Source organism: Meleagris gallopavo, chromosome 5, assembly GCF_905368555.1.
Source record: "Meleagris gallopavo chromosome 5, MGAL_WU_HG_1.1, whole genome shotgun sequence".
NCBI classification, from domain to species: Eukaryota; Metazoa; Chordata; class Aves; order Galliformes; family Phasianidae; genus Meleagris; species Meleagris gallopavo.
Window position 1 is genome coordinate 48,444,355 of NC_139408.1, and position 24,386 is coordinate 48,468,740.

Below are 24,386 nucleotides of genomic sequence, written 5' to 3' on the forward strand. Positions count from 1 at the left end.
TTCTCTTTGGTTCAAATTAATTAAATGTCAGTAGAACAACTGCAGACGTGTTCTTTTTAACAAGATTAAAACATAACACAGTGTAATTCTTGGACTAATTGCTTGCATTTTGACTAGTTCTTATGGAACTTTAGCACAAAATTTCTGTCATCAGGTTTACATGTGCTCATACAAATACTCAGCAGGCAAAGTATCCTGTATTCCACCTAATGAAAAATCCTGCTTTCTTGTTTCTGTATGGATGTTTGGTTGTTTTGGACCTTGGTACCAGGAAGAGCTATAAAACAATGGTACAAATAATGGGTGGCAGCAGGATGACTTCGTATTCTCTATTATCCCCTTTTCAATATTCTCTAAAGGATGTTGAAAAATTGCCTCAGGAACTGCAGTCTCAAAGTTTCCAGAATGTTAACCTTTGTGATATATTTTAAAAAGCTTTTTACCGAGGTGTCTGTCAAGGGAGACCTTTGAGAGAAATGCACCAAAACCCGATAATAGTGTCTTCAGTCAAGCTAGCAGGCTTTTCTCAACACAGCTATTCACCAAATTCCTTTAATAGAATTCCCATTAGCTTTGCATTAGTTATTTCTGAACCTGAGATCTTCATTGAAGGTAGGAACTGTATGAGACGGCGTAAAATAGTTTTGTAAGAGAACATGTCAGAGGAAAAATATGGCAGTAATTTGAGCAAATTATGGCAAAAAATATCAATGGTCTCTTCAAATATTTTCTAGGGGGCTGTTATTTTTCTTTATAACATAAGGGCTCATCATTTGCTACTGAAATTAATAACTCTGTTTTTATTTTTAGCACTCATAATTAGACATTAATTTGCTCTCTAAATGCTTACGTTTCAAATTCTGCAATCATTCCCCTTTGAGCAAGTACTACTCTAAATCTCCCTGAGAAAAATTCACGACAATTAAGTACATTTGAAGTGTTACTACATTATCTGGGAGATTTATTTTTACGTCCGTATGGGGCTCAGTCCAATCCATGCTGATGTTGCTGTCAGTTGGAGATGACTCAAGAGAAATTCCAATAAATACTTCCACATAATGTTGTGGTGCAGGCCGAACAATTATATAGATCTTTTCTTTTTGTTTTTAAATATGACTTCTCCCACATATCCCAAGAATTGTTTTAAGTGTCCTAGGTTTTTTTCTTGTTGTTGTTGTTTTTTTTTTTTTTTTGTCTGCTTCTAATGTTTCTCTGTTTGTCAGTCCGTGATGGCTCCTAAGAAAAAGGTGTCATGTTATTGTATGTATGTAGAGCAGTCTTAACATTCCTGGAAAAAACTAAGACCCCTGATGTTGGACAACTTCAGCCGTCATTTCTTCTGGGCCCTAGAAACATGCTGAAAATGGAGCAGTAGCTCTGTTACTATGTATGTATCAACACAAGTGGCATCATTTATCTTTCTGTTTCGAGTGCCATTTATCATCAGACAAATAACAGTGATTTGTGAAAAAGGCATATATGAAACAATTTCTTTTCTCTTCCTCCAGGTGTAGTGCTGAGTTTTCCAGAAACTAGTCTTCAGAACAGCCTTTTTGTTCAGGCAGATATTTACAGACATCTTCCAGTGTTATGACATGGTGCAACCAGTGAGAGGATAAAGCCTGTTTTCTTCAATATCCCTTTGACCCTTTGATAAATCTAGGATATTCGTGGTAGCTTGAGGTTTTCTTGTTTTAACACACTAAAAGTAAAAATCTTGTACTCTTTTTATCACACTTGTCATAGTGTAATATGAAGTCTTATTTGTAGAGGACCACTTCAGAGGAGAAGGCATCAGGATGAGAAGTGCAAAAAGCGTTTGCCGCTTCACTCTCCAATTTCTTAAGAGAGCCCCAAGTGTGGGATTTCACGTTAGGTCCCTTGAGCTTGAGGGCTGTGTGTCAGAGGGATGTTCTTTGTGAGCAGATTCAGCTCTGCCTGAGCAATGCATTGTCCCTGGTTCTTTGCCATCTGCAGAGCCCTGCAGAGATAAGGGGGAACTAGATGGGGCTGGAAGATGCAGCAGCAATGAGTTTTTCTCCAGAAGAGCTGATGTTTTTGAGTGCTGGGTATCTGTTTGCATTCTCCTGCAGGTAAAGACGGCTGCGGGGGAGACAGCCTCTAGCCAGCAGGTTAAAGATTAAAAGTCTCTCTGCTGTATTTGTATTGGGAGTTCTCAAACTGTAGTTTGGAAAATGCTCCAACAGGGCTTTGGAGGATTCGACAGTGGGTGGTTTTAAAGGGTGTGCAAGTCCCTGGGTTAAACATTTAGCACATGCTCACATGCACTTGCAGAGCTCAGTCTTGGTGCAATGGTAATCCCCACTGGTAATGCAGTGTGCAGGGCCCCAAGGTGAGTACAGTCGTGAGGTATTTACTAGCAACACCTCTGTCAGAGAGGCTGAGAGGCTGATCTTTGGCACATCCAGGCCTGTGACAAAACCCTCCTTTGGCAAAAATGCTGGGGAACAGGAAAATGTATTGTTTGAGGAAGGACAGCAAGCTGCTATGCAGTTTTGTCTTTTAGTAATATTTTCAAGATAGGATTTGTACTTGTCAGTGCAATAAATAAAAAAATAGAGCAAACAGGTTGCCTGGCACCCTTATTATGAAGAGAAAAATAATCAGTACACTCCAGGAGGCCAAAAAATGTATCCCTAACTTTTATAATACAGCTGGTCTATTTCTCAGGTTTCACATCAAATGCTCGTGCTAGAAGGCTGAGAGTCATCTGAATTATTAATATGAAGTTTCTAATAGTAAGAGAATTGTCATAATGAGAAATAATACATGTAAGTTAGCATGCATTATGGTAGAAAATATCTTCCTCGTAATCAGAATGTGGATATACATGCAAAGATAAATGATCAGCACAGCAAAAATCTCTGCTATTTTTCTAGGCAAACAATGTATTACAGCAGTCAAATGGAAATTTGTTTGTTAAATAGAATTCAGAGCAGGTTGCTGTAGCTTCTGGAGGCTTATGCTGACAAGAATCAAGATGGGTAGTTTATCTTCAGTTTGTATTCTAATTTGTCTAAGTTCCCGAATAATTCTAATGTGATTCAGATGTGTAAAGCAATTAAATGTGATGCTCCACAGTCAGATAGTGCAATCTGTGAATCACCAGTGGGTTTAAAATGAGCCTGAAAGCCTTTGTAAGATTTGGTATGTGAGATATCCCTAGGATGGCTAGAGGCATGAAATGAATGTACTGTGAATAAACTATGCCAAAACTTTCACTAGTGCACAGAGAGAAGAAATGCTGATGAATGTCAAAATGATAACATTTGAATGCAGTGGGTAACTCCTGCCTTACAGTTGTAGGGCTGGAGCAGAGGAAAGTTGATTAATTCATCCAGCACAAGAGAGAAAGAGAGAAACATGATTCTGACAGCACCGTTAATTAGGAAAAATGTAGAGAGGTAATTGAAGTTATGCTATGTGCCTTTTCATCTTTGTTCTACGTTTCCAAGTAGCTGCAGCCTCCATGTCCACTCTGCAAATGTGGGGCTACAACAGGAGAAGAAGACAGCAATTTTTGCAGGGTTTCCGTATGAGCTTCTGGAGAAATTCAGAACTGAATATTTCCAGTAATTCAGATCTGATCATCTGTCCTCCTTTTGGGTCTCTATAGTCTGGACAACAGGCAGCAAGTTCAGCAGTAATTCTAACCATAGTGAGGATGTGGCTCCCCAGATTTGGCTGCTGTTTTCTTCCTTGTTCTCTGGATGTATCTCACTGTTGCATTGTTTGTCATTATACAGTGATTAGGATCGTATACCCCAAGATATTGAATGTAAATACCCATTTTTCTCTCTTGTGCTCCTGTTATATTTTTTTTATATTTTTTCTTCAATGTGATATACTCAGCTGAGCAGCTCCTTGCAGTATGAATGCCACAAACATCAAAACCTGCCCAGACAGCCTACAGTGACTTTAAAACTGATAATAAAAACAATTGTTGCTGTATGGAGTATAAAAGTGCTGCAATATCTGTGTGGCAACTGAGAGCCTTAAGGGAATTATCCTAGATTTGTACGGTATAAATGCCATCAAAATGGAACAGCCAACAGCCTCAGATGTGCTACTGGGAAAGTCTTTTCTTGTTGCTGTCTGCCAGCAGTACCGCACTCTTGGGGCTGCCTCAAGACCCTCACAAATTGGCCATCTGCAGAAGAAAGGGACGTGCTTTGCAATTGCTCTGCAGTAAGTGGGGTGTCTCTGGAACGTCCTTCTCAGATGATGAGTGTTTCCTTCTGGCCTTGGTGACAGCTGCACCACTCCAACAAACTGCACAGCCCTACCTCTTTGAAGCCTCCCTCTTTTTATTTTTTTTTTTCTAGGAAAATCCATTTTTTTGTAAAGACTGTGTGAAGTGATACTCAGTGTTAAAAGATTCAAAGCAATCCATCAGTATTGATGTTTAACTCCTTTGGATGGCACTAATGGAAGAAGGTGCAGATGTGTCAAGGTTGTTAGTGACAGGAGTGGTACTTTTCTTTTAATAAATCTCTTGTGTGGACTGATAAACAACTTTGGCTTACCAGCAAGTATATATAAGCTGGAGAATGCTAAGAACCATGATGTATACAGTTCAGTACCTGTAGAAACTCGTGGTGGGACCCAGCAGCTCTCTAGTAATTTCTGAATCGTAGAATCATTAATGTTGGATAAGATCATTAAGATAATCTAGTTCAATAGTATATGCTGATACTTTTGCTTCACTAATGCATTGTTTCAGTGTGTGGGAGTTTTCTAGGAGAAACAACCAGGAAGAGAAAGGGATGGCCAACACCAAGGCGTTTTCTACAGACACTGGAGAGCTGTCCAAATACGATGCCATGCCCACTGGCTCTGGGAGCTCCGGCTGAAAGTCTGCCATATTCACTCTTGACCTTGGCAGAGATAACGTGACCTGTCTGAACTTCGACCAATATGTGAGGTATGCACGGGCCTGGGGCAAGGTACCATAGCCCAGGGAGTGGCCTATGAATAGCGCATTTCAGATTTCACATCCAAAAGGATAAAAAGCTAAGGGTAAGAAAACGTTTGGTAAAGTATGCAGGTAAAGCAATATGCATAGCCTATGCAATTACAGTCAACAGACTATTGTGTCAAGTACTGTATAACCAAATAATAAGACATAATCCACCCTTCATAAGCTTACAATATAAAAAGAATAATTTTTCTAACTAAATAACTTTAAATAAATGATGCACAAGAGTTGAACAATAACTTTTTTGGTAGGGATTGAGAATTGTGTATTTTTATGAATTTCAAGTTAGGTTGTTTGAGTGGGAGCAATATTTTCTCTCTGAACAAAACAGAAATTTAAAGCTCAAAACAGAATTGGCTTAGAAGTGAGAGACAAGTGGAGTTATGAGGAACTCAAGCAAGAAATCATGTTTAATTGGTGCTGTCTGGAGTGCCAAAAAGTGCATTTCATCTTCATCATCAATAGGTTTTGAAAGAAAAATAAAAGACTACCTAAATCTATTTCAAATAGAATACGTGTTCAGCTTGCTTGCAAAGTGTGACTTCACTGGATTTGCTGTGTTTTCCCATCTTGGCTTCCTGGGCTCTGAGATCTCAGTAATGAGATGTTTACTAATGCTTTTTTCATTCAGATCTTTTCTCCTTGAGTAATGAGTGTACTTCTGTTGAACTAATTTAGTCTCTGGATTGTTTATCTGCACCAACACAAGTCAAGTTGTTGTAGGCAGTCCTGGCAGTTCTAGCAAAAAAATCCCATATCACTATATGATGCAATCTTTTCTTTTAAAGAGAGAGGGGCAAAAAGAAAAAATGAGAATGAAAGAAAATAGTCTGCAACTTTTTTCTTTGGGATTTTTTCATAATATACCCTAAGAACTGTGGGAACGTGTTTTATGTTGTGAATGGTAAGTCTGACAGCATTTTTTGATGTTCAGATTCAGTTCTGCATTTTACTTCTTGCAGTTTTAGGTCTCATCTTCCTCACCTTCAGACTATTGAAAGCACAGCTAAGTGACCTTGAATCAGAAAACTATGATTCAGTTTTTGAGCTAAGTACAGGGTGGAGAAATTAAACCTTCAGTTGTTATTTCCCAAGTTATAACATAAACACCATAAATTAGACCAAGATCCTTACTGTCATCTAAAATTAAATAGCTCCAACTTACTTGTTCCCATCTCACCAGGTCAGTGGCAAAGTAAGATCCTCATAGTGAGGGGCCACTTGCTGTCTGTTTGTCCAGTGCATGGCTTCCTCATTGTGCTGTGTTACACAGCTGGTGTCCAGACTGAGAGGCTTTCTACTTTAGGAGCTGAATTAAGTGAGGGCTTCAGTGGGAGCCTGCTGAAATTCGTAACACATATGTGCTGAAAATACTTTTATTCCTCCTAATCTGGTTTAGGATGCCAATGTATAGAACTGGAATGGGAAAGGATGTTGACTGAGTTTGATACTTTAATTAATCTGAGGCTTGCTGCTGTTTCACTTCTAAATCACAGAGCTGTCATTGCGCAGCTTTGTATAGTAAATATTGCTGTGGCTCTGCAGCTCATGTGTGTGTCTGCTCTGATTCATAAATTACAAAGGAAAAGTCTAGATGGGTGGATAAATTTAAATACGAATTCATTAGAGCTGACTTCAAGAATAAGAATTTCTCTGAAGAATCATAGTTAGAGTATTAGTGCATATATGTTTGTGCTGAGCATGCTGCTGAGAAGGTATTTAACTCCCATCAGGGATCTTTTCCAGCAATTGCATTTTGTGTCAATGCAGTTTTGCCCTTTCCAGATAAAGACATTCTCCGTACTCTGGGTTGTAATAATTGTCTGCAGGAATGCTCTCTCCTCTTGGAGGCCGGAGGGACATTCTCACTTCCCACATGAGTAGGATGGGGGTCCATATGCAGTCTGGAGAAGCTCCTATCTGGCAGAAGATAGAGTGCCCTTCTCTGCAAGATTGGTGATGCAGAAACTCACAGAAGAGAAACTTCAGGATGCTCCAAACAGCAACTTTCCAAAGCCTGTATGGCAGGACAAAGTTAAGCCCTTTACAGTGATGACTGGTGCCTTAAACACCAAGCTGGTGCTCAAGCAGATCTGGTGCGATAAAATTTCAGCTGCTTGTGCAGTTAAAGCTCAACATCTGTGCATTTCCAATTGTAAAGTCTGGCATGAAAATGATTAGTAGCTATACTCTAGGGACAGCCTATGTACACTTAACTAGTTTGTGAAGGATTATAGGATATGGCTCATACTTAGGCAAATTCTCATAGCAAATAACGGGTCTACCGATAATGATACATCCTCTCAAGGAGGGCAAGATCGATCCTCAGTTGAAGGGCAGCCACAGCACAGTTATCAAATCTTTAATTGTATGAAAAATTAAGTTATTTTTAGCTTCAGCTGGACAAGAACATTGTAACTAAGAACAACTTTTCCTATACAGTCCTGGAAAATACAAAGAGAAAACAACAGTAGAGGAATAAGTGACATGTTATTAAGAATGATCACATTGCTAAAGTTGTTTAATAACAGTGAGACTTTTTAAAAAAAGATATGGAAGAAAAACTGATACAACAATGAATATCTCCTGATAACATTGATATAACACCATGTAAACAGGATCATGCTAAGATTTAATTTAAGCAGATTATCCTGCCTAGCTCATAGTCACCAGGAGTTAGTGCTTATGTTGAGAACTGGTAGATCCTGGGCACATTTGAAAGTCCCTTAGCCCTTTCTTAAAAATTGACTTCGAATTTTAAGGCTGAAAATTAAACTGTGATAGGAGATTCACAGACATAGAAAATTTGGTACTAAGGTACTTCAGATCTGATGACTTTAAGTGGAACACTGGAGTCTGACAAACCTGCAGTTGAAACCATATAAAGCTTGAAAACATGCAAATTGAAATGAGTATTGCGGAAAACAATTTCTCAATCCTGACAGGAATGGAAGAAGGAGAATAAAAATAGACTCCACAGGACTCAAGTCTATCATGAGCAAATCCAAAGCCCTTTGGGATCATCCAGCATGCTGCTGTGCAAGTGCTGAAAAACTATCTTATCACAAAAGGGAAGTATAGGAGAAATCCTTTCTTTTCAATGCAGTGATTTTCAGGAAACAAGATCCTACTCTAGAAACATGGCCAGACTCACTCTTCATCAAAGTGCAAACTTGCATTTTGGCCATATGAAAATAAATTTTATTTTAGTGAGAAAATTTCTGTCCAACTACCTGTTGTTATTGAGAATATCCATTCTGGGAAAACAGGTCCAGTCACTCTGATCTGCATATTTCTCTTCTTTCTTTCTTTGTTCACTGGTTTTGAATCCAATGTTTGACGCAGCTCAGTGTTCATATTAAAACACTCCAGGAGTAGAAAAGTGAAGAGGATGCTTCTTGAAAAGAATTTTAATGAATTAGAGATCTGAATGGAGTGTCTTCCAAAGAAAAGTGACCTACACAATTTAAGCAGTATTTAAGGAGAGTTATCATAATGGTCTGTAAGAATTACAAGGTTGTAAATGTAAGTGGGGAAGAATAATTCTATAGGAAAGTCCAAAGGATGTAGATTAGTACATTAAAATTAAAGAAGGAGAAATCAATCTAAGCAGCTGTATAATCATGTCCCGTGACAGATTTTTGAGTGGAAATTCTTTTTAATTAAAAGTGCTGGAAGGGGAAAAGATTAACATGATACATTTTCTAGTTTGGGAGTAGAATTTAGAAACTGTTGAATTGAAAACTACGTATTTTGGGGTTTGCCATGATTTAAACATTAAAAATGCTGCTATTTATAGGGTTCTAAAAAGTTTAAAAGGAAGTGATATTTGTGATTCAAATTTAGTGAGACTTTGATTCATTTTAACCTTAATTTGGAGTGAGAAAAATATTCTCACATCTTAAAAAATGCGTTTGCTCCTTTTGATTTCATAACACTTATATAACTATTTTACCTAGGGAATTGTACCCTATTTCCCTCTTTTGAATTCTTATCTGTTTTTGTGATGTGATTTGCTATTCCTCAGTCTGATCTTTCAACCTCTGTTGTGTTTCCGTGACCAGTGTCCTGTGTCGTGTGCTCTTTGTTATCACAGTGCTTTCATTGAAATGATGTTTCACATCTTCTGCTTCGCTGCACTGTTGAGTAATTGCCATTTATTTTCCTCACCTTCTCTGCTTTTATTCATGGCAAATGAAATAATCAATCCAAGAAAAATCCTGTTCTGGATAACTACAAGCCCTGCATATAGAATTTGAATGCTTTGGTCATCACTTTTAAAAGTGAGGTTTTGAGGTAACATGGAGACACTTTAGCAGTTTTATAATGCTTGAGAGAAAATCAGACTTTTATATCCTTTGGATGAGCTATTTTGAGGCAAATTCTCAGCCACAGGAATGGGGGATTCTGAGGAACTTTTCTTTAAATGAAAGTCAGTTGTTTTGTTCTTCTGGAGTTACAGTCAGAGCACTATCGAGTTCATCAGATTAGACCTGCTTAAATGAAAAATGGAAGTAAGGTGTTCTGAGAACAATGTTTTAGATGTTGCTTTTCATCTTAAAAGTCCTATAGAATGTAAGTTCTTTGAAAACACTGCAGTAATCAGGTCCATTCCATTTGGAACAAAGTACAAGTCCTTCTGAACAAGACATTATTGATTTGCTCTCCCATCTCTTCTATTCTTAACCAGAGTAAGGCTCCTAAATCTTCAGTGATTTTTAAATCCATGCTTGAGATTTTGTATTATGCTACAAGAGCCATTCTAAAGCCACAGGGAACCATGGTGAGGGAAGAACTTGGTTTGGAGAGAACACATACATAAATCGAAGTAGCCAGTCTTAAATATCTCTGACTATGTAATCAGCTCCATGACAGGATTTTTGAATGACTTGCTCTCAATGTGAAAACTGAAAGTAGGCACAGAATTAAAGCATTCTGTACAGGAAATTGAAATTGCTTGTGAAATGCTTTTTACCTTCCTGGCCTCCCATCTCTGGTCCCTGTAGTTGTCTCAAGAAATCAAAGCAGAATGTACCAAAATAAAGAGAGAATCCTTTAATATAATCTTTCAAAATTTCTTGGGTAGAGAAAAAAAAAAAAAAAACAAAAAAACAACACAAAATTAACCATTTTTGAACCAGTAAATCTGAGAAAAGTTATTTCATTTTTTAGTTTTTCCTCTTGTGCTCATAGAAAGTATGCAAACTTACTGTCAGTTGTTCTGGTTTAAAGGAGTTTTTAAAATAAGTAGTGCATTAAAGTTGGGTAGCTAGCTATTTTGATCCCTTCGATTGAAATTCATTCCAGGGTTACATATTGTTCTGTAACTGAATTAATTACAGAAAAATGTTAAAGGGTTTTAGGCTATTTTATAAGAAAAACTCTGTACTAATTGGCTGAAAAGTCTGGTTTTAATTTGCATGTTAATCCACATAAACTGAGAAAGAGAATCAAGTGAAGCATAGAAACAGGCTTTGAAATTGCAATAGAAGAAAAGATAACAGCATATTAAATAATCAGATCTGTAATACCTAGAAGAAGTTAAGTTTTGTACAATTAACAAAATAGCAGTTTAATGTCAGATGATGAATTATATTATAGAGAGGATCAGGATTTATTTTTCCATAGCTTATATATTTTTAAGGTGAGATAAAAGTTAATTTTCACCTCTTGCATACAGATCCTTATATTCATTGACCAAAGAAATGAATATCTTGCCTTAGACTGCCTGAATTTTAGAATCTGAATGAGTCAACATTGAGTGTTTTGAAGGGGAGGTAGCAGATTCTCTGGATCTTTATTTTCTATTTAGTGCAGGTCAGATTCTACCGTAGAAATAGTTGGTATTTGGGAAATAATATGGTGCTCTATATATTTTTCCCCATCGATTTCAGTGGCTTTATGTGTGGTACAACCTGCCCCAAGCTGTGTGAGAGCATAAAAGAGCAAGGTGCATTATAGCTTTCTTACAGAAATAAGCCTGACTTCAATCTTCTGTTGTGGCTTACCTGAGTGATATTATTAACTACCATTGTTCTCCTCAGCAGTGGTACAGGTCTCTGAGGAACTGTAAGAACTTAGTGCCTGATCTTCCAAATAGCACAGAATGTACTTGCATGTATTAATAGTGGTCACGTTTTTATATTACTCATGAAGAACGTGAATAACTGTATGTGAAACAGTGGGAATTATTAATGCCAAATGAATTGAAACTCTGTCTTCATGTATTAAGACACTTATGTAAAAGTGAGCAGTTTTAGTGTCCTGGTTCATAGTAACTTAACAAGTGGCTATTTTCAGAGAATTGGCAGAAAAAAGATATATATATATATATTAATATATAATGAATGATAATATCATTTTAGCTTTATAGGTACTAGATTTTTAGATTTCCACAGTTATTTTACTGATTTACTACTACATATTGCACTATGTAAGATCCTTCTCCACATCGGTGCCTGTCAGAGTCAATATTTCAAGTATAGGATACATGTTTAATGAATATGACTTATAGGAATGATTTAGCATTTACTGCTGTATTCTGCCTCTCACCAGGCAGCAGCACTGAAGCCATAAAAGAAATCCACAGGATTTTTCGTTCCTTCTTCCTGTTTTTCTTTCCTCTTTTTTTCTCTCCCTTCTGTGACTGCTCAAGTTGTACACTCCCTAGTGATGGAATGATGAGGAACAGGAAACTGTGGAGGGAACACAAAAGCTATGAGTAGAACTATGGCTTCTCAGTGCTGAGGTTGAAACTGCTATGGACTGCAGAAGATGAAACTTTCCTTAAATCTTAGAAAGATGTCTGTGTTTGAAATATGTATGAAAAAGGACAATTGTGGAAAATAACAATTCTAAAGACCTGAAGAGTTGTGCCAACTACGTACATAATAGAGGAAGAGGTTTAGTCACAACTTTCACACAGTTTTCAAGTTTCTTTATAATGTGCAGAACCTTTCCCAGTGAATTTAAAGCTATTGACAACTGGTTTGTTTTCCTTGTTTACCTTCCAAGGCCGATGAGAAGCAGTCCTTGCAATTCCAGGAACCAAAGGCTGAGAAACACTGCTTGTGGTTTAGACAGACTCCTTTGGAGAGCAATGTAAGCAGGAGATTTTTTCATTAACATTTACTGGACTGTTAAAATCCAAAACACACTGTTGTCCAGGGTATGTTTTAACGAAGGATAAAGAACCCAACAAAATATCTCCACTGGTGTCTTTTATTAAGTAATGCAAAATACAGTATTAATTATGACACTGCATGCATTTTAGACAATATAAATGCAAGCCTACAGAAAATGTGACAGAAACCCTCAATTACTTTTGAGGTAGTATACAAGGAAAAATAGGAAAGCAGAAACACAGTGGATTAAAAGAACAAAATATTGGTATCACTTTGTGCATACATTAGTCACTCATAAATACATTTGTATGAAATAACTTAAGATACAATTCCATTCTTTTTAAAAAATATACTTTTTCAAATTCACCATTCTTTTTAGTTTTGCTTTTTTTCACATGAAGTTTATGGTATTTTATTAGGTGGATTTATTTTTTTTCACTACCATCATCATGATTTTACCCTTTTCCTCCAAGAGTTTAGGCACAGATGGCCTCATGCACAAAAATAAATAAGAAACCTGCTTGAAGGGAAAAGAATTCTGCTCAAATATCTTAGGATAGTCTAATAAATACCATTTTGTTTATAAAAATATTTCAGGTTTATAAAAGAGGGGAGGGGACAGTCTCCCATGTGGAAAGGATGTTAAGTGAAAAGTGCTGTATAACATTTTTGGAGAGATTTCATTTCAAACATATAGTACCATTATGAATATATATTTTATAATCCATTTCTTAAACCTTATGCTCACAAGAAGTATCAAACATGGTTTGCTTTCCTTTGCTTGTGGTCTTATTGCAGTTCTGGAAGATGCCTAATTCAGAAGGGTTCCATATAGTTGTGCTTTTGTAAGGCTGTCCTTCCGACTCAAACCAGTACTCCCAGTCCGCTGAAACTGCTGCTGTTTGTTGTGAATACTCGAATGGCTTCCTTGCTCCATGGAAGACTGGTGGATTTCTGAAGCCTCTATCGAACTGTGATTGAGGGACTCTGCAGAGCTGTTGGGGCTCACGTCCACATATTCTCTTTTCAACACCGGGCTATTTTCGATGTTTTTGCTACTGCATAACTGGACAGTGATCCTTTCATTTTTTTGGTCTCTTGATTCTTTTGTTTTGTAAGTGGGCAGCTTGTCCTGTTTACAGCTAGTGCTGATGTCAATGTTCAGACCACTGTCTGTTCTCAGGAAGCAAGAATCCACAAGTCTGCTTTGGCAGATATCATCTCCCTCTGAACAGCTATCTGCTTTGTAACTAGCATAGATGGGACTTGTTCGACTGTCACCTGTTTTAATAGGGCTGCTGTAATACTGCTCTGAAAAGCTGCAGGGTGATAGCCTGCCAGTGTTCCTATAAGAGTATGCACCAATGTCCTCCACACTCAACTGCCTCCATCGCCCAGGTAAGTCTTCTTCTGAAAGGTTGGTGCTCCTGCACTCATTCCTCATTTTCTGATTCGCTAAAGCCTGCTGTGGTGTTATGGCTGAGAAATGAAAAGGTTCGTTTGCATAAGGAGGCAGAGTCCGAGTAAATGTGGGGGAGTTCTCGTTGTCATCAGCAAGCTCCATGTGCTGTGCAGGTTTTGACTTGGCAAACCTTGGGCTTCCCTGATGCTCATAACCTGCAGATGACTTTCTTTCAAACAGTTCGTCTCGGTTGCTCATGTAGATTGCTTGCTGGGAGGCTGTCATAGTGTTGGCTTGGGCGTTCTCCTTCTCTTCAGATGTGACGCTGAAGCTAGAATAGGAGCTGGAGGTCGGCAAAGAGGTAATGTACTCTGGGAAGGCTTCGTGAGAGAAGCTGGAATGGAAGCCATCTTCTTCAACAGTACTGTCTGTAGAGTTCTGGGACCGCAGGAACCCCACGTCTTTCACTTGTGTGTCCACACTTGGTCTCCTCTCCCTCCTCCTCTCCTCAGGGCAGTACAGGGCGGTGTCACTGCAGTAGATGTCTGACTTGTACTGAGGCCTCTGCCCGAGTTTTCCAGCAGAGTCCTGAAAATTGAGATCCCTTGTAGAGGGGCTTGACAAGTGTGAAGACAAGCTGTTTGGATCTGGTTTCTCCAGTACTTTGGCGATGACACAGGTGGGTATGGTATCAGCGTAAGATGTGCGGCACAAGGGGACAGAAAGGCTGCACCCATGTTTTTCCAGATGGATGCTGACTCTTTCCTGAAAGTCAGATGGCAACTGTAACATAGAGAGATAGCAGAAGGAATAGGAGAAAAGGGTGCATATCAGTACTGGTATCTGCTTGGGTTTATGCAGCATTGACATATGAGTGCAGTTTATGATATTATGTAGCTCACCAGATATGGTTCTTTGACTAATGTGAAGGCCACAGTCTCTGTGCATTTCTGAAAACAAATGTAATCAAATGAATTTCATTTATTTACTTAGCATTTAGAAGTGTTTATCTGCTTCTCTTATGAAACTGAGATGATTCCTTCCAAATTAATTCTAGTTGGATCAAAACAATCTAAAGAATGTAGTAAACAACCACCTTAAAAAGGCATGTAGGGAATTAGAGCCTAAGCAACACTTTCCAGACAGTCTGTCAATGTGTGTGATTTGAAGATGGGGTGTGGAGGTCTCTGCTGAGATGAGGAAAGAAGAAGAGATTAGATATATTGTGTTCTTACGACCTTCTTTGTGCTCTTGACTCCAGCCCACTGCCAAATTGGCTCCTGCCCTTTGGTGTCACATTTTATAAGTTATGTTATTTGAAGAGATGGGAAAGTTGGTTTCACTGAAACTTAAAGCAATGGTACTGCTTGCTATGACAAGGGTGTTTCTGTGCTGGGAAAAGAAGCAAATGAACAGCTACCTTGTCCCAGCAATCGGACACTACTTGTCAGATCGACAAACCTTATAAACTTCCTCTGCCAGCAGCTGCTGTTGGCTTCTTTTTGGGTTTCTTACTATACCAGCTGAAATAAGAGCTATGACCCAAAGATGCATTAAGACTCCTATGGTGAATGACTCAGAATTAGTCAATAAATCTGTTGTGCATCAAAGACTGACCATTTCTGGAGAAAAATGGGAGAGAACACTTTGTAGGGTGTATCTCAAAAAACCCAGTAGGTAAATCCTACACAGGTATAAACAGGATCATGCAGGATAAATAAATCTGTATATACATATATGTATATATATATATGTATATACAGATTTGGCCTTGCTCATTTCAAATCTCTGCCACTGATCCTTCATAAAGAGTGCTGCGCAACAGCTGACGCAGTTCTTCTTGCTGAAAGTCCAAGGAGCTCATGTTTGGGCTAAGTTTGTTTCTAGGTTAGTGACTTTTTGAGTTAGCTACTTCGATATCTATATTGGTTTATGCCACTTAAGAAAATAGCCCCTGAATTCTTGGTTGGAATCTTCTCAGCTCTAACCTTTTCTTTTATGTAGAAATCAAGTTTCTCCTTACCAAATAACCAGTGGTTACACTTTTAGCCACAACTTTCAAACACACTCCTTAACTTTGTTTCTTTAGAGGAGATAGCCCTAAAAATATAGAGATAGTCCCCCTCAGCGCCTCTCTTTAGGCAAGAAAAATTCAAGTTTTCTACTGCTTCTAGTCATCTCACATTGTATAAGTTATGGGGTTTCTATTTTAACTAAGTGCTTGAAGATATTTTAATGCCCAAAATTCAGTGTATTCAGAATATGACATATTGTGAAATGACATTCCTGTTACTGTGGAGTAGGATGAGTGTTTTTTTTCTATGATATTTTGGATTAATCATGTTGGTAATTAGCTCATATATCTTCCACTGGAAATAAAGAGTATAAGATTGCCAATCTGCTGGCAGACAGAAATATTAGTCATAGTAAGTACAGATGCAACAAAGATTGAATAAACAGTAAGTAAATAAGGCTGCTGTAAATAACCATGAAAGCAAGGAAAAGAAATACAGTTCATTTAATGTGAAATTGCTGTAAAGGGCAGCTAATATTTAGTTTCCTTTAACACTACTGTTGGATCTATTTTGCATACATTATTTATATTCTGAAATGTATTAAAAGAAATTATTGTAGTGGAAACTGAGATTACGAAAATGATATTGCTGTCATTAATATATTGTTCAATAGTTCGGTTTCTTGGTAACATGCAATACTTTTTGTGGCAATATTTGTGCTTGTGAGGAATTTACTGACTGTGACAATACGTTTACACTCAGTACATTGATAAATACTCTGAGTTGAGTGTGAAGACTGCCCATTTCATTAAGTGTAAAACAGTCTGTGAAATTGTGGGGAGATTCCTGTTTGTGATGGCTCCTTGTGAGAGGGCTGCTAAATACCTTTATGATCCTAATTCTTACTAATAGGTAGGAGGCTTTTGGTATGAGTAATGTAATGATGATGCCTAGATATGAAATGTTAAGTGAAGTCAGCCACTGGGAAAAAAAATGGGATCGGAATATTGGTAAATTTGAAGGTTTTGCTTCAGATACAGGACATCATTGCCCATGTGATGGAAGAATGTTGATCAGTCCTTGTCAGATTTGTTTATGCTCTTATTCAGTCTAGTGGCTTAGAAATGGCTAACATTTGGTTTTGCGTTATTCTGTCACAGAACTGCATAAAAGGGGCCATTGCTGGGGATGAGTTACCTGATGAGAGTGATCAAGGGAAGGTTTCTCCTCTGTGACCTTCAACAAACCAATATACATGAGGAAGGTGTTATTGCTTTGAGGAGGATCCTGTATCTCCAAAGACTGCCTTGTTGATTGACACATTTGCCTCCCCTTTAAGGAGTCTCTTTCTCATGTCAGTTTCCTTGGAAGTCAAGAATATTAATTAAAGTTTATACCTTGGAATTCAATTAGCCAGTGCTATGGTTGCTTTAGAAAAGATGTTTGCCAGTCTGTTTTAAGATTCAGGTTTAGAATTAACTGGACTGGAAAATAACTTGAGGAAGAAAATTGATTGTATCCTATCATGTCTCCACTCCTTCCACAAATCCCAATATTTTGCAGCCTAGATTTCTCACCACTCTGGTTTTGTGAAAGCCTTTACTATTTTACATGTTCAGCAGAGACACATTCTATTGGATAGCAGAGAGTATCTTCAAGTTCCATTACTGACTGATTTTGTCAGACCTCCCCAGCTACACAGAATAGCAGCAGGTGCACAAAACCCCCAGGGCTGCTTAAAGGATGAAAAAAAAAAGGAATAAATCAAAGCCTAAGGGGCAAACAAATTCTGGAAGTGATAAAACAGCCAGTTTTCCATACAATATTTATTTCTTCAAATATTCATCAGGTTTAGTCACATTACCTCAGAAAGTTTATGTGCCCTGTCGTAATTCTTGCTGCACTGGAGCAATTGAGCAGCTAAATTGCAGTCCTTCCTATAGAGCTCCTGGAGAAACAAACAAACAAACAAACAAACAAAAAAAAAAAGGAAAAAAAAAAAAGAAAAAAAGCCTTTTTTTTTTTCAAGTTTGCAAACTTGTGGCTTTCACCCATGCCTGAGAAATGTTTCAGAATTTGACTCTGGGGAAGTTTGGAGCATACTTCAACTTCTAAGCTCATTAAGATTCTGTATTTCTTGTGTAATGTTGAGAAGTTTGTCCCTTTGCTCTGTGAAGGTTGATAAAATTACCGAAAATTAAACACTGTAGCTATGGAGCAGTAATCTGCATTTCAGAAGATGAATACTTACCATTAGGAACTTGGCATTGTACTTTTAACATGCATGGAACTATGAGGGTGAAAATAAACATGATATTTTAAGCAAAAAAGAAAATTGAAGAACAGATGATTTTTACTGAGTGTTATCCAGATCAGCACTGAGATACTACTTTAGAAATACTGCTGAAAAAGTCTTAAGAGACTGTGGGAGAAATTCATATTCATACATATTGCTTTTTGTATTTTGTTTTAAATATCCTTTGTCTCCTCATGAAATTTTCTTCCTGGTTCTTGGCTCTTTACGGAGGAGATAGATAGATTTCATTTATGTAAGTTTTACATTTCATGTCAGTACACACTATCCTTATTCCTGAAAACAGATGCAAAACACTAGGAATCCAAGAATTTAATTTGGAAGCAAAATCTGTTGCATGTGTGCTTGGTTCTGATGTGTTACATGCACATTAAGCACATACAGTTTTGCTGTACAATGTATGGCATAGACAAGTTCTCTAGTTCCCCTATGGCACATGAAAATGAAGTCATTCCAGAATTAAATCCTTTTTTTGAAAGCAGTGTGGCTCTGTTTCTGTGAAGTGTTGCCATGGAGAGTATGAAAAGCATTTCTGATTCTATTTTTAGCTACTTTAAAAATTACTACAAAAAAATTCTTACTAGTTGGATGTGCCACATGTACTTTGTTCTCAGTATGCAGTGACATGCTGTGTGGCTGGAGTGACTTTATGCCTATTTACCTAGGTGGTGATGAGCTACATCTGTGGCATCTAGAACAGTAATCAACACTAACTTCCAAAAGCTTTTTCATGATCTAAAATATATTTTTGCATCAAAAGTTTAATTTTACATGTCCATCAAAGGAACAGGGGGAAATATGGTTGGAGGAAGCTGGAGGAGGAAGAAATATTGGCAAGAAAAATGCATGTTCTCCTCAGAATGGAGTATTCACTTTGACACAGTCTATTCTTGCATGATATTAAATGTCTGTTTCATAGTTCTTTATTTTGAACATTGGAATTTTACTTTCATTAGTGATGCTGCGTAATGAAGGGCAGAATTTTTTGCTGTGAATTGAGATGAATTGTGAAGAAGTAGTACTGATTTTTTATGTTCCTGGGCAGTAAAATAATAATCACTGTGCTTCACAATAATTCTGTCTTTGAGGAAGAGTACACTCTATTCTGGGTCAGTCTGAGCTACCTTTTAAAAGCTATCAATGTTGAAAACTCTTCTTCAGATGTAGACTTAAATCTGACTTTATGAAGTAATAGTAAGTGCATGAATACATATTGGGAAAGCTTCCCTGTTTCTTTCCATTTTAAATTTGAAATAACTCTACTGATTTCAGCTTGAATTAGTCCAGACTTATACCTGTGCTTCTTAAACCTAAAGTTAGCCCGTTGCATTTATCAGGTTCATTTAGCTACAGATATTACAGTTATGAAGCAATGGCTGTTTCAACACAGTTTCTGTAAAAGATCAGATTGTGAACTCTTTGTTTCCATTGGAAAGCGGTTAATGAAATTGTCATAATTCACATCAACAATTAATGGGATCAGATGCTTTCTGCTATGATTAGGTGTTTTGTATGAAATATGGGAAGAGAGAATGTAGTATTTTGAAGTATGTACGAGCAATAACAAAAACATCTTCTGTAGGTGATTTTTCTGTTTTTTTTTTACTGAGTGTCAAAGGAATGACAAAATAATAAACTAAATGTTTCTTTACTGACTTTGTTAGGTTTGCTCATGGAAAGATTTTCATGAGTTTCATGAGTTGCCAATTGCAGAACACATGCAGGGTTCCTGTAATGTTTAATGAGATGCAAGATGATAATCACAAAATATATTCCTTATTTAATTTCACACAGAGAAAGGGAAAGTGTGAACCGTAGCGGGGGAAAACCTGACGATCTGAGTAACCAGGCTGCATCAGTCCTACTTGCTTATGCTGGGCATTCTATGTCAATGAACAAAGACTAAAATATCACAGGAACTGTGGGAAATGGAGAGCTCTATCTTGTGCCTATGGGCTTTGTGAAGAATCTGCGATGAAGACATGTCCACACTTCATCACAATCTGCTAGATTGTAACCTATGATAAACTAATTGTGGAAACATTGCTATTTCTTAGAATAACTTTCTCATCAGTTTCAGATTAGACAAGGGAAAAATAATCAGTGAAGTTTCTATAACCAGAGAACAGTCAGAATTACAAAATGGCAGGAGCATCAGATAAGGATTTTAACTATAGAGGTGGCAGTTACATTTAATGTAAGCAATAAGAAATTCCTATAATTGCATAGGAAGTGCGTAGCGTAATTTATTAGGGAGCATAGTCTCAAGATGTATTCATAATACTTACATTGTCTTCTGACAACTTATCTATTGTCACCTTGGCCTCTATTAAGTGATTATTAAGTGCAATTATTTCATGGCTCAAAGCCCGCTTTTCTTCTTCGTAATGTTGACCCTGTGTAGAGAATGGAGTAGTCAGTATTTTTTCCACTGTCAAAATATTTCAAACACTCAAATCTTGATCTCATTCTCAAACTTAAGGAAAAGCGTAACAGATCAATACATCTTTATTTCTATTTTTTTGCTATTTTCAATTAATCTCACACTAAGCAGTACCATGGAACGCTCTAGTTACCCTATGAAAAAAGATTCAGTTGAGATTCACCTGTTCCTCATTCACTACACTCCAGTTTCTTACCTCGAAGGGGCTTGGGTTGCTCTTGGCTTTTGCTACAAGAATGTTTAAGTTATGCCATTAACTCCCATACTCAATGACATGGAAGAAGAACAGTACTTAAAAAGGAAAGTAGCTGTGTCTGAGCCTTTTATTTATTTATTTATTTATTTCTGTTGACTATCCTGACTGTTTTAGAAGTCCTGTCTCTTCATTTCTTGAGATGAATGTTTGCCTGATTCCAGGGTTAGAGCGTGTGCTAGCAGAAGGTGACCTACTGTGGGATAGTAAGAAAAGAATCTGATTCAAACTTTTTGCTGCTCACCAATTTAATCTTATTACCAGTAGAATGTAACCTTTCATTATAAAGGCAAAGAATTTAGCAGGAAATTGAAGTGCCACTGACCCTCCCCTTCTGTCCCATCTTTGTATTGCAGTATTTATTATACCACCTAATACCTAAAAAATATTTTATATATATTTTATACATAAAATATAAAAACATTTTGTAATGATCATTTATGACCCTGCTATTAGACTTACATTACTTTTAAAATGTATGATAGCTTCTGTGTGTCCTGTCTAGGATCAAGGCAACTGCTGTGCAAGACCACAATAAGAGGTTTGCCAGTTTTCTAGAGGATTATTTTATAAAGGAGCAGTACAATGAGAACAGAAATTATGGTAAATTTCAATGTACATCTGTTTCATTTTAGAAAATCACTCCAGTGACAAATTCACAGTCACAATTTCCATTCTCAAATCGTTGGAGTAACTTGTGAAAGATTTTCTCCAGCAGGCTGATCATATTAGCTACTGAAATTTCCAAAATACAATATTGCCAGGGTCACATGAAAGTCTTCTATCAGCGCATGCTCTGTACTGTCAGATAGTTGACAGCAACGGGAGTTTGTGCCTTGAAGTCACCAAATGAATATCAAAGTTAATTATCTAGATGCAAAGCACCAAAATACATTAAAGAAGAGTGATTAAATTAGAAGTGGCAACTCATCTTAAGCTGCTGTTTAAAGAAAAATGTGTTCTAAAATGGTCTAAGTGAGCCCGTAGCTTGCTATAAACAGTGGGGATGTGATTGATGTGCTGTTGTGAAGGTCTGGCCTAACTTATTTAAAATAAGTATCATTTTTAATGTCACCCTATTTTAATGCTTTTATTTTCTAGGGACAATCTGCTCCTGCTCCTGGAGACTGATTCAGGCTCAAATCTCTCCTGTTGCCAAGCTCTCTGACCACCTCACCAGTGCTCCTGCAGGTTGCCTGGGGACTGTCATTGAAAACCAAAGCATAGCTTGGAGAACTCGCAGGAGCTCCAGCCTCACTGGTTTGAACAAGGTGCATAATCTTAGAGGCTATGTTTTTTAATTAGGCAGATAGATGTGGTTTTACATGAAGCCCTAACTATCATTGGTTTTAATGAGAACTAAATAGCTAGGCACTTTGTAAACCTCCTAGACATCTGTGCCCCTTTAAAAATTTGAGAGTGACTGGAAATTACAGTTACAGATGTATTTAGCTGTGTAATGAGGTAGATAAATGCTATATTGGCAACTCCGGGTACCTAAATACTTTGGAAAAAGATGTCTGTTCTGTTTTCTAAGTTGTTTTATGCTTTTAAGGGGTCCAGGTTCACTGAGTATGGAGTTAATCTTCCAAATAACTCTTTGTATTAAAGATTTTATCAATCCTTGAATTAAAAGTTGTTGTCAGTGCCAGGGCAGATGATCTGTACGACCTCCTTTTTCTCTAGGTCTGATTTCAATGAGCATTGCTCTTGTCTAACCAAACCAAACTTTACTTGGCTTAATATACTTTAATGTTCAGGCAAGATTGTCTATTCGAGGATTTATAGGCTCCAGCACAGAGAGAACTCAAAAAAAGGCAGCAGATTCAGGCTTTGGAAACAGTATTTTTTCACTGCATTACATAATGCTGAATTGACTGAATTATAGTTTCATTTTATTTCAATTACTGAAGCTTTTGGGCTAACTTCTTCCAGAATTTGTACCTGACTGAATATTATTAAAAAACAACAACAACAACAGCAACAAAAACCCCATATATATATATATATATATATATATATATATGTATATATATTTGTTGAATTCATCTCAGTTCAAATGTATACTCTCTGTGTCAAGAGATAGACACCAAATCACAACCAGCTCAGTAGTGCTGTGGAGGAGGGGGATGAGAAAGAACGGCTACTCCAATGCTCTCCACAAGTGTGTTAGCATCTTTCTCTTAAAAGTGCTGTTGACTGAAGCAAGGAGTACATCATACTGCAGCAAAATGAGGTAGCTTAAGGATGAACAGAACCCTGAAAGGCTGGGGCACATTGACCACATACTTTGTGTCCTGGTGTCCCCAACTTTGAAAGTTCAGGGTTTCATCCAGGGGAGTGCACCTGAGACAGCAATGACACAGAGGCTTAACCCTGAGTTCACCAACCTGAGATTCCCCAAACACAGTGCAGCTGGCAGATACGGCATGGTAGTGTTGGATCACTGCATTGAAAGGACTACTGGGAGCTGCAACTTAGAGCTCTCCATTTACAGTCTGACAGTTGTTTTTCCAGCAGTGAGGATAAGTGATAGAGTGGGATGGAAGGAGGACAGGAATCATGATATCAATGCTATGATTATGAGTTACAAATGGAGATGCTTATTTTACTTCTAACCACCTTCTGCAGACCTTTGTGCCTGGCAGCTGTTAGATGCTTGCTGTTAGATGCTGCAGTGCTTGACCTCTCCTCTCTCTTTTGGCACTGCTCTCTATTCTGCAGGTGCTAGCAACCTGCCTCCTAAAACTCAGGAACGGATCAAGTTAATGGGGTTATTGGGATGCCAACAGCTTGCAGCTGGGCTGAGGACTCCTGAAGTGTGATCCAAAATGCTTTGGGTCTTTGTTCAGAAATTTTTGTTGAGTCAGCTCAGTGCATCTTGCCCTGGCCTTCTCCCCAGCACAGAGAGTACAGTGCAAAGTGACTGATTCACCAGAACTGCAATCATGTGCCCACATCTGAGTCAGACCAAATTTATACTGCTGGGTGGCTCCAGCACTGCACAGCTCTGATATTGATATTGGGGAATCAAATGCTCATGGCTTTTGCTCCTAACCTGTGTTTAGCATGGGCCTTGCTGCCTCCTGCTCAGATCCTTCCTGAGGTACCTGCTTTTTCCAAAAGGATCAAATGATAGAACTACAAATTGTTCTGAGGTGGAAGGGGCACATAAGGATCATCGAGTCCAACCCCTGCCTCCACACAGCACCACCCCAAATCCAAACCATATGTCTGAGTGCACTGTCAGAACGCTTCTTAAACTCCAGCAGCTTGGGGCCATGCCCACTGCCGTGGGCAGTCTGTTCCATGCCCACCATCCTCCAGGGCAGAGCCTTTCCCTAACCCCCACCTGACATAACCACCGGTGAGGCCACACAGCACAGAGCAGAGTGGGACAATCCCTCCTCTCACCCAGTGGCAGTGCTGAGCCTGGTGCACCTCATGGTACGGTTGGTCCTTTGGACTGCCAGGGCACACTGCTGGCTCAGATTAAACTTGCTATCAGCCAGAAACCCAGATCCCTTTCTGCAGGGTTGCCCTTCAACCTCTTGTTACTCAGTCTGCACGTATAGCTGGGGTGGACCCAGGTGCAGAAACTGGCACTTGCTCTTGTTAAATTTCATGTGGTTGTTAATTGCCCATCCCTCCATTTGCAAAGATCTCCCAAAACTTTGTTTTTCCTTTAGTTTGTATATATCGTAGTTGAAATACCTCTCATATAACCAGAGATCCAGAAAAATGTAAGGTGTGACTATAAAAACCCTTATTGTCTGGTCTCTGTATCTGTTATTAATGGTGCAAGTGGGGTGGAAGGAATTTTGATAGGACGAAAC

General features: G+C 38.1%; 1 protein-coding gene across 6 annotated transcripts in view; it reads right to left on the bottom strand.

Annotated features, from left to right (window-relative positions):
* Positions 1-12,182: 12,182 nt before the first annotated feature.
* BEGAIN (brain enriched guanylate kinase associated) overlaps positions 12,183-24,386 on the bottom strand; it is a 138,640-nt gene continuing 126,436 nt past the window's right edge. For 2 of the 6 annotated variants that reach the window (XM_085225638.1, XM_085225639.1), the window contains exons 6-9: positions 20,143-20,250; positions 17,405-17,488; positions 14,428-14,475; positions 12,187-14,308 (exon numbers count right to left, since the gene is read on the bottom strand). In XM_085225638.1, the coding sequence (XP_085081764.1) occupies positions 12,935-14,308; positions 14,428-14,475; positions 17,405-17,488; positions 20,143-20,250 (1,614 nt within the window). In that variant the 3' untranslated portion in view covers positions 12,187-12,934. Of the gene's footprint in view, positions 14,309-14,427; positions 14,476-17,404; positions 17,489-20,142; positions 20,251-24,386 lie in introns of all 6 variants that reach the window. The other 4 variants (XM_085225642.1, XM_085225643.1, XM_031553684.2 and 1 more) reach the window with 3 other exon arrangements.